This window comes from Adiantum capillus-veneris, chromosome 23 (assembly GCF_014529385.1).
Source record: "Adiantum capillus-veneris isolate H3 chromosome 23, ASM1452938v2, whole genome shotgun sequence".
NCBI lineage: Eukaryota > Viridiplantae > Streptophyta > Polypodiopsida > Polypodiales > Pteridaceae > Adiantum > Adiantum capillus-veneris.
Genome location: NC_140953.1, coordinates 126,520,016 through 126,530,524, shown reverse-complemented (window position 1 = coordinate 126,530,524; position 10,509 = coordinate 126,520,016). Strand labels below are relative to the sequence as shown.

At 39.9% G+C, this 10,509-nt stretch overlaps 1 protein-coding gene across 7 annotated transcripts in view; it reads left to right on the top strand.

Moving 5' to 3' along the window:
• The first annotated feature begins 6,330 nt into the window (after positions 1–6,330).
• LOC147428506 (uncharacterized) overlaps positions 6,331–10,509 on the top strand; it is a 68,204-nt gene continuing 64,025 nt past the window's right edge. For 6 of the 7 annotated variants that reach the window (XR_015186063.1, XR_015186064.1, XM_086497581.1 and 3 more), the window contains exons 1-3: positions 6,331–6,715; positions 8,613–9,291; positions 9,412–9,496. Coding sequence is in view for 5 of the 7 variants with exons in the window: in XM_086497581.1 (XP_086353707.1) it covers positions 6,481–6,715; positions 8,613–9,291; positions 9,412–9,496 (999 nt within the window). In the remaining 2 variants the exon portion in view is untranslated. Of the gene's footprint in view, positions 6,716–6,801; positions 7,070–8,612; positions 9,292–9,411; positions 9,497–10,509 lie in introns of those variants that run through there. The other variant, XM_086497582.1, reaches the window with a different exon arrangement.

Sequence of the window (10,509 nt, the reverse complement as noted above, 5' to 3'; positions counted from 1 at the left end):
GCACTTATAGAAAATGACACATGGACTTTATGTGATTTGCCTCCTGGAAAAAAGGCCATTGGTACGAAGTGGTTTACAATTTGAAATGCAAGCCGGATGGTGAGATCGATCGCCTTAAGGCTCGACTTGTGGCAAAGGGTTATGCACAGAAAAAGGCATAAATTATGAAGAGACTTTTGCTCCTACTTGTCGTATGACTACTGTACATCAATCAAACATTGTTACTGCTTTCTTGAATGGTGACATATTTGAGGAAGTTTATGTAACGCAGCCTCGCGATTCTGTCAAGAAAGGACAAGAGGACAAAGTGTGCAGATGTAAGAAGTCTTTGTATGGGTTGAAGCACTCTCCTCTTGCTTGGTATGAGAAAGCTAACACTCATTTGGTCAAACAAGGCTTTCGTAACAATCCAATATAAAGAACATTATATGTAAAGCATGAGGGTGATGTACTTCTCATTGTGGTTCTTTATGTAGATGATTTGCTGATCACTGGACCAAATGAGAGACATATTGCTGAATTTAAGGCTCATTTGAATGCTACTTTCAAGATGAAAGATTTGGGGCTGTTGCATCATTACTTCGGTATACAGTTTAAGCAGTGTGATGGTGGTATTGCCTGGTGTCATAATAGTTACATAGAGACATTGCTATGTAAGTTTGGACTTGAGGATTGCAAACCTATTGCCACTCCCATGGAAACATGTTTGAAATTGAGTCTTCATGATGCTGGTGATCCTGTAGATGTCACTCTTTACCAAACTGCTGTTGGATGGCTCATTTATGTATGCAACATGAGGTTGGTTATTCAGTTTACAGTGAGTTTGCAGTTTCATAGGTCAACAGATTTATACATAGCCCAGGGTCTAAGCATTGGCAAGCTGTCAAGAGGATTTTTTGCTACCTTAGTGGCACTTTACATCTGGCTTGTTTTATCCCAAGGGGGGATCATTGCCACCAGACTTACATGCTTTTTTGGACTCAGATGGGCTGGTTGTTTTGACACGCGAGTGTCCACGAGTGGTTTTTGTTTCATGCTTGGCAGTTCATGTATATCATGGTTGAGCAAGAAGCAACCTACTGTGACCACTTCTAGTTGTGAGGGTGAGTACAGGGCAGTCTTCATAGCTACGGTCTACACTGACAATCAGAGCGCATTGGTAGTTGCGAGGAACCCAATTTCTCATGCTCGCACAAAGCACATTGAGGTGAATTACCACTATGTCAGGGAGAGGCTCTCAGTAGGAGAGATCAGCTTGGCTTATGTGCCAACACAGGACAACCTTGCATATCTTTGCACAAAGGCATTGTCTCGTGTGAGAAGATCGAAGATTTCCACAAAGCTTTGGGATTTATTCCCATTTGTGGACTCATTCCCTTTACTCATGTGCCAGCTCTCGTTCACCGCATCACTCTAGGGGGGATTTGTTACCATATACATGTGGTGGTGATGTGTGTGAACACGCTAGGACCGCCGGGGCATTTTTCCCTCTTTAGGAGTTTTTCCCCCCCATGCATTGTATATACGCCCATCACTCTAGGGCTATCTATCTTTTCATTGCACACTAAGTAATACACTCTCTGTTCTGTGCCTTGAGATTCCTCCGTCTTCTCCAAGCTGTGTGTGTTTTCCTGCAATCCTAATTCCAACAGTGATGGAATGCTATCTTGATGTATCACAACTTCATTTTCAAGGCCATCGGTAGCACCATCATCATTAGCATCGACATTGACAATATTTGCATTGTGAGGTTTAGATGAAACAACTTCAGAAGCATATCAAATATCAATTAAAAAAAATATCGTGTCAATATATCATTGTGAGTTTTTAAAAAAAGAATTGTGTAGACGAATAGAGGCTTATGTGTTTGCTCGAAACCTTGCTTACAAGCATCGCTGTTAGTCACATTAGCATTGCGAATGCTTCCAACACTTGCTTGATTAGCATGTGACGGACCTATACGGAATGCTATAAGGAAAAGCAAGTATATTATTAAGTGTATGCGCTCATTGGAAGATTATGAGGAAGCAAAGCTAGCAAAACCAAAAAGGCAAAAACTTACTTAAAGGCTATCCTCTACTTTTCAATGGAGAAGATTGATCGACAAGATTAGCCTCACTATTTGGTGGTGTTTTCCGTGAGTTTGTGGGTGCACTTGCAGACGATTCAGTAACACCAACATTTATGTAATCACGTTGTAAAGATGCACTTTTCATAGTTGGTTTGCGTCGGGAGCTATGATTTTTTTAGGTTTTGCAAAATTATTGATTTGAGATTGTGCAATTGTACCATCAAAGCATTACTAAAATTCACAAACCCATACCGTTGATTTCCATGCTTTGCACATCACCACGGTGCGAAGCCATTTTTTGTTGTGCATTCTTTAACTTAAGTTTTACCTGCATGATTAAAAGTCGATGCATAGTAGCTGTAATGGTTCCTGAGAATGCTCAAAGTCAAGGTGTATGATGAGCATAAAAAATTTAGATATTTAAATCATGCAATTGTTAATATTCATTGACGCGAGTGCTTCGGTATGTTGTTGTGATCGAGCGAATTTCTTTTTGGTCGATTTCAAATGCACACATGCTATTAGATAAACGGAATGTTGTTTGAAATGCTGAAATTGTGTAACTAGAGATATTCTTTAAGCGTAATGATGCTTGAAATGTTGATTTTTTTATTTTATTTTTTTGAGTGCACGTTACCATGGTTAGTTTTTCAAAAAGGAAAAAACAAGAGACTGTTCATTTACCACTTAATATGGACACAATGCTTGTGCAATATACTTTTCACCTGAAATTTTACAAGACACTTTATATTATTACATAATATACCTTGATACTCATATCCCCAAAAAATGATATATGTATCTCGTCATGTGCTCACACTAGAATATAAATTTCTTTGATACTTGCACTTCGAAAATGTATGAGAGAGAGAAACCATACACAACGAAAAAACAGGTCTACAGAGACATCTTGCTGCTCATATCTACACACACACATAAATAAATAAATAAATAAATAAATATATATATATAGAGAAAGAGAGCCATCAAGCACAACAAGAAAGAGTGTATGTGCATCGTCTTTTAAATCGTGCGTGTCCAGAGAACATAGAATGAGGAAGCGATGTTTTGAAGGGGAGAGAGAGAGAGAGAGAGAGAGAGAGAGAGAGAGAGAGTGGCGGCTTATCACGACAATGTAGATTTATATCCCAAAAATTAGAGAGAGAGAAAGAGACAGGGAGAGAATTAAAATCACATCTTTATCAATACTTCATTGCAATGATACAAGTGTTGTGTCACACATGCAATATTGATTGTAATCAAACGAATATTAGAGGACGAGAGAGAGAGAGAGAGAGAGAGAGAGAGAGAGAGAGAGAGAGAGAGAGAGAGACATCTTTTCTACTTGGTATATGATAAATAATTTCTCACAATTTAAAAACACATAGATCTAATCGAAGGCGACCTATGCTCAACAAACCAGGAAATAGGTCAAAAAATGGTGTCACTTTCCTCTGTGGTTTGATAGCGCTTTTCACAAACTTAACTTGAAAACATGTTACGCACAGTACACCAAAGAAACAAATAAGATGCCCTTTTTAAGTTGACGCTACAATCTACAGACCCTCAAATTTTTCACATTGACGTAAAAATATGTAGGTCTAATCGAAGATAGTCTACGATCAACAAACCAAGAAATAAATCGGGAAATGTTGCTACTCTTTTTTTTTGTAGCTTGATAATGCTCTTCACAAAGTTAACTGAAAAATAGTTTGTAAACAATCTAAAAAAATAAACAAAAAGATGCCATTTTTTACTTTACTTTGCCATCTCTAGATCTCCCCCCTCTCTCTCTCTCTCTCTCTAGCGCACGCACACATGTATATATATATATATATATATATATATATATATATATATATATATATATATAGGGGGTTACTTTCTTGCGCACCGCTCAGCTACAACCCCCTTTAAGGGGTTTATACATATATAAAGAATATATATATATATACCTTCTCTCTCTCTGTGCTCTGTGCGTCATTCGGCTACAACCCCCTTTAAGGGGTTCATATATATATATATATATATATAAAGAACCTTTATATACATATAGATAGATACATAGATATGTATATATATACACACACATATATTCTCTCTCTCTCTAGAGAGAGAGAGAATATATGTGTGTATATATATAAGAGAGAGAGAGAATATATGTGTGTGTATAATATATACACACACATATATTCTCTCTCTCTCTCTTATATATACACACACACACATATATTCTCTCTCTCTCTAGAGAGAGAGAGAATATATATGTGTGTATATATATACATATCTATGTATCTATCTATATGTATATAAAGGTTCTTTATATATATATATATATAAACCCCTTAAAGGGGGTTGTAGCCAAATGACGCACAGAGCACATTCCACAAGGACATCTAGTGCATGTGCACGCCGTTCGGCTACAACCCTGTATATATATACACACTCTGTCTCTCTCTCTCTCTCTCTCTCTCTCTACTCCCTCTTGCTCTCTCTCACTATCTCCCTCTACCCCCCCCCCCCCCCCCCCCCCCATTCCCCCCCTTCTCTCTCTCTCTCTCTCCCTCTCTCCCTCTCCCACTCTCTTTTGGTACCCACATATCTAATATATATATATATAAACCCCTTAAATGGAATTGTGGCCGGACAACGCGCAGAGCACATTCAACAAGAAGTTATAGTGCCTCTACGCGCCGTTCAGCTATAACCCCCTTTAAGGGTTATATATCTGTGTGTGTGTGAGTGTGTGTGTGTGTGTGTGTGTGTGAGAGAGAGAGAGAGAGAGAGAGAGAGAGAGAGAGAGAAGGGAGAAAGCTTCCTCCTGAAGCGCTCTCCACAAGGAAGCTTTGAGGGAGCTTTCTAAAAAGTTATTTTATTTTATTTTTGCTAGTGCAAGTAAAAATCAGCTTCCTCAAAAAGCTCTTTCCATACCTCTACTCCCATGGGGGCCATGCAAGACTGTCGATATATTGAATCATCTCTGAAGGACTCACATGTTTGTAGACTCTACAAGTCAAATTGTTTGTCCAAACAACCGTCCTGAAGATGCTAGAAGCATCTTAGCAGTAGCCAAAGGTCTGTGTTAAAGGTGGCAGCTAGGAAAGAAAGGGGGGACTTAAGATTATGGCCAGGAAAGAGAAGAGGGACTTAAAATTGTGATTTTAATTACACCTTATTTGAAGGGTGATTTTAAAGAACAATTGAGGCAAAGCATAGCTTTTGGAGTTCACAGTCGCCGCAAAAGAAGTGGGTCTCTCTCTCTCTCTCTCTCACTCTCAAACAACGGAGGAACACAAACCAAGCATAGAAATAGATAACACATGAACTCTCTCTCTCCCTCTCTCTCTCTCTCTCTCTCTCTCTCTCTCTCTCTCTCTCTATCAATCTACCACACTTGGGTGATAGAAAGGTTATACCATTTTCCTCCTTTTTTTATTAGCACCCCCCCCCCCCCCCCCCCCTTCTGGAGAAGAAGAGAGTTTTAACGTCGTAGGAAACTATCCAAGAGACCTTAAAGATCTGGGCGACAAGAAGTTGAACTCAAGACGTGCTATTCAAGAGGGAAATGGCATAACCAATCTACCACACTTGGGTGATAGAAAGGTTATACCATTTTCCTCTTTTTTTATTAGCGCGCACACACACCCACACACCCACACACCCGAGAAGAAGAGAGTTTTAACGTCGTAGGAAACTATCCCAAGAGACCTTAAAGATCTAGCTGACGAGGAGTTGAACTCAAGACCTATTATTCAAGAGGGAAATGGCTAAACAGGTCTTGAGTTTAACTTCTTGTTGGCTAGATCTCTTGGGATAGTTTCCTACGACGATAAAACTCTCTTCTTCTTCTTCTTCCTCTCTCTCTCTCTCTCACACACACACACACACACACACACACACACAGCACAACCAATTATGTAGAGCACAAGTCTCACCTCCTGCATTCGCTCAAAGCACGACACACAACGATGTTTCACAGTGCGTCTGAACGACTGTGATCCAAATAGACAGCGGAAGCATGGTGCACACAACTTGGAAGTCGAAACGACATCCGGAAGACAATGGGAGCATGGCCGCCATCCAGCACCTCGTCAAGTTGCCAACGCACCAAAACAGAAGGTGGCTAGAGACAGGAAGAAACAAAAGGCAATAGAAGTCTCCCACCCAATGGAAGGGTGCCACGTATCAAACCCAAAATTTAACTCAATGCTAAGGCCCTCCAGCATGGCAGGGCAAGAAAGAAAAAGGGCAAAAAAAAAAACCCCAATCTGCAAAGATTTGAAAATATGAGACATGGGTCGATGTGCGAATGAGTGCGCCCACCACCCAAAGCGCATGCTACTGCAGCAAGCTGCAAGCCACAATTATGATCATGGCCGCATGCTGCTTGCTCAGCGACCCTCCTTATAATGATCCTCTGCATGCCCCATTGCCATCACCACCACCAACACATAAGAGCGACGTTACCATTAAAGCTTAATCTCACAGAGAGACCTCTTCCACGTGTGCTTACACAAGTGCTTATGGATTCCTCTGAGGAGAAGAAGAATACTTGCACAACTATCATTTTGCACCCTCTGGCAAACTTCTCATCATCGCATCCCTCTGTGTTCGTGTGGGATCTTAAGCAGAACTTTATTCACGGTAAGAAAATTGTCTCACACATATTTTAGTGCATGCATGAGAGAGAGAGAGAGAGAGAGAGAGAGAGAGAGAGAGAGAGAGAGAGAGAGAGGAGCTTTTGCAATCAAGATGCCTTGATCTCTTGCACCAAAGTATGGTTTACGTTGCTTGCGAAAGCCTGCAAAGACCTGACTTAGAGTTTGTTGACCTAAACAAGCAGTCAGCAGGGCAGAAGTCCTTTTTCAGTTTGGTACATCAAGCCATCGTCCATTGCATGTCCACTTCTTTGTGTATGCATGAATGGAACATACACAAATGGAAATATTAAGGCACCTTGATGCATGATTACAATGCATTTACGCACACATGCATCAGGTACTTCTTTGTGTGTGCATAGACAGGCATCCACGATGTCTGGTTCATACTATTGCGGTGAGCTTGTAGTATGGTTTCTTCTATGCACCATTGGCTACCATATCTTTCACTGGAGACGTTTTCCTTGCATATGTTGTAGCTGTTGGGTATAGAATGGTAATCCATCTAATACATGGTAGCTGCTAGCAGGGCTTAGAGAAAAAGACTCTTTGTAAGAATATAATCTTTAACATATTCATATATGCCCTATTATCTGCCCTATTTTTGTACTCATGCATTTATAATTATATGTATAAATATATGTATTTATATATCTATGTAAGTGTGTGTGTTGTTGAGAGAGAGAGAGAGAGAGAGAGAGAGAGAGAGAGAGAGAGATGAATATGAAATGTTAACGTCTTCAAAAGGCCAAAGTGACCTATGAGAGAATGTTAAATAAACGTATATATAGATTTATCAACATGAATAGTTATATATGTTTTTAAATTTATAAATCTAAATGAATGAATATTTAAAAAATAAATATAAATATAAAAATATTTGTGAGTGTATTGGTAGTAGTCCAGGTATTGTGTTGAGTAAATAAATAAATAAGTAAATAAATATAAAAATAAAAATATGTATATATTTGTGTGTGTATTGGTAATAGTCTGGGTATTGTGTTGAGTGAGGGTGCATTCTGGAGCTTCATCCGATATGTTTCATCTCTCCGCCTATGATACATGGTGGGGACATTCTTAAGACAAACTGATGTTTAGGTGAGGCGAGGCTCCAAAGCAGTCTACAGGCACTTGAAGATTGGAGGCAGAGAGAGTTTGGAGGGTGGAAGCAAAGAAGAGGACAAGGAGACAGCAGAGGCATACATAAGTTCCTTGGGTTACATAGATTTATAGTTGTAGAGATCCTATCGTTCAGGGTCCACTTCTGGTGTTTCTTCTTCTTCCGGTCTACCTGTTGTCATGCGAGTGTGAAAATGGCCCGTCGTTCAAGCCTTCCATGAGGAGTGAAACACATGGTCTAGGGTTGTCCCCACGGGGTTCACAAGAGCTCAAAAATCAACTATGCTTAAAGAGGATACTGTTGTCCTACCTGCGATTTTCAAAGTCCCAAATAACATCAATGAGCATGAACATATAGCATAATATGGACTGATGTACCTGATATTGGCCAGCCTTCCTCACTGCCACGACGGATGATGAAATCAGTCGCTTGCCAATGTAGGGATTAGAGGAGCTACTTCTCATCCTTCAATTCCTAAGTTTCATGGTTATAACTCTTTTATGCTAATTAATGGTGGCCATAATCCTTTTCTGGTATAATCATTAAGAGAATATACAGATTTATGTGGTATTAAAGCATAATAAAGTGTATGCAGGCTGAAAGTGTTTTTAGAACTATGTGTTATGTGTTATTAATCTGAAGAGAAATCAGTTTATAGATGTGGACGGAAAATTTGGTTCTGAATTTTATGGAGGCATGTACAACTAAAATGTGTTTTAAACAGCACTTCTTCTTTTGTTTTGTTTTGTTTTGCCTTGTGCAGGAAAGGGAAAATCTACTGCCAAGTTTCATGCCATCCGAAAACAAATCATTCAATCGCTTCCAAGTTCACCAGCACCTGGACCTGCCACATTCGTTATCCATTGTTTGGAAGCCTTAGCACTCATTGAGGTGCCTTATAGTGAAGGCCTCGGCCACCTTTTAACATCTGCTCTCAATCGTGTAGGCATGGAAAGTCGGTCTCCCCAGGACTTTCATTTGGCAAAAAAGCATGCAGCTTCACTTGTTTGTAAAGCCCTAAAGGGAGAGAGAATTTTGGATCCCCGAATAATAGTCAAAACCATTGAGGTTTTTGATGTTCAAATGCTGGATATAGCAGGTGCCTTAAGCATTACAAATGATAATAGGATACTTCAAGCAGAAAACTTTATCGAACCCCTTGTGGTCAGCCTGATAAAGAGCCATTCATATAACATTGCTACTTCATTGATAAAGCATCTACATTTGCCACAGTATTCTTCTCAAAGTTTCCTTGCTAGGATGGTTGATGATGGGGATCTACGCCTAGCAGGACAATGGGCATCCCACCTTGGAAAAGACATGTTATGCTGTCTTGTGCAATATTGCACAAGCATAGGTATGTTCAAGGAAGCATATAAGTATGTGCAACACTATCAGCTTAGTGATACTTTTCCAGAGGCTCGTCACTTGTGTAAACGGAGGTGAGGGCCGATATGTGGAGGGATTGTAAGTAGAGTTCACTGTGGATGAATGTTTTTAATGGTCAGTCACCATAAGAGTTTCTTGTGCACTAATATCGATGCTCACTCTCTCTGTTACAGTTCTCTTCCTACAGTACTTGTGAAAGGCTTATGGGGCAGAGCATCCTCCACCTTAGATGAAGAGCTTCACCTCCCGCAGGACCTGGTAACTTGGAAACCTTTCTAAATGCAAAGATGGAATGTGGTTTGATTTAACCACCTTGCTCATGTCTTTGACATCATGCAGCATATCTGTACTTTCTTGTCCCATGAATTTCAGACATATGCAAAAAGGCCATTGGAGAAGGTCCATCAGCTTTGGTATAGAGCTGGGGTTGTAGGGCCTAAAAAACATCAATAAAATGAGGTTTTTTAGATGACAACTAGATTTGATTAATCTCCTCCAAGGGGGAAAAGGGTAGCCTATGAATGACAAGCTAGGGATAGGCTGTAGATTCTTGCTGTAGCTATGGAAGAGGTAAAATTTCAGAACCACACTACTTAGCAGGACTTGCTGCATTTCTAAAGCCAAGTGGACCATACTGCCTAGTTTACTGCGGTCTGTCTTGCATCTTTCTTCCCCATTAGAAGGTCCTCATAAGGCTTCTGTATCAGCCTTCTAGTGGATTGAGCTTTTACTTTATGCTAGAGAGCATGAATCAAGGGTCTCTCTTTCTCTGTCTAAGATTATAAGGGCTCAACAAAGACCACGGCCTGCACCAGATGACGACCATTCTTTTTTCAGATCATACATGACATCAATTTTGCACCTCTCAGGGCAATTTTATCCTGGACTGCATTTACAACATTTCAAATGCCTAGGATGAGCCCAGACGTTGCTCGCCTCAAATCTAATACAGGCTCACGTAATTAACAATATGTAAGTTGGAGGTTGGTACATAGAGCTGTCCTTTTGGCCTATTTTGTCTTTCGTTTTCTGTTAATTTTGTTGGGTTGATGTATTCTTGAAAGAATAGAGGTATATGAGGACACCACTTGTTTGTGACTACTGTAGCATCTTGATATGGCTTTGTTGTTAAGTTTGTTTTAGCATTTCTCTTAGACCTGGGCCAAGATATGTTTGACTTTATCCAAGGTAACACATCTTGAAGATAAAGGCTCCAATGCACTGTCTTCTTCATTGCTATAAAGTGAGCTTGCTTTCTAAGTCTATCCACA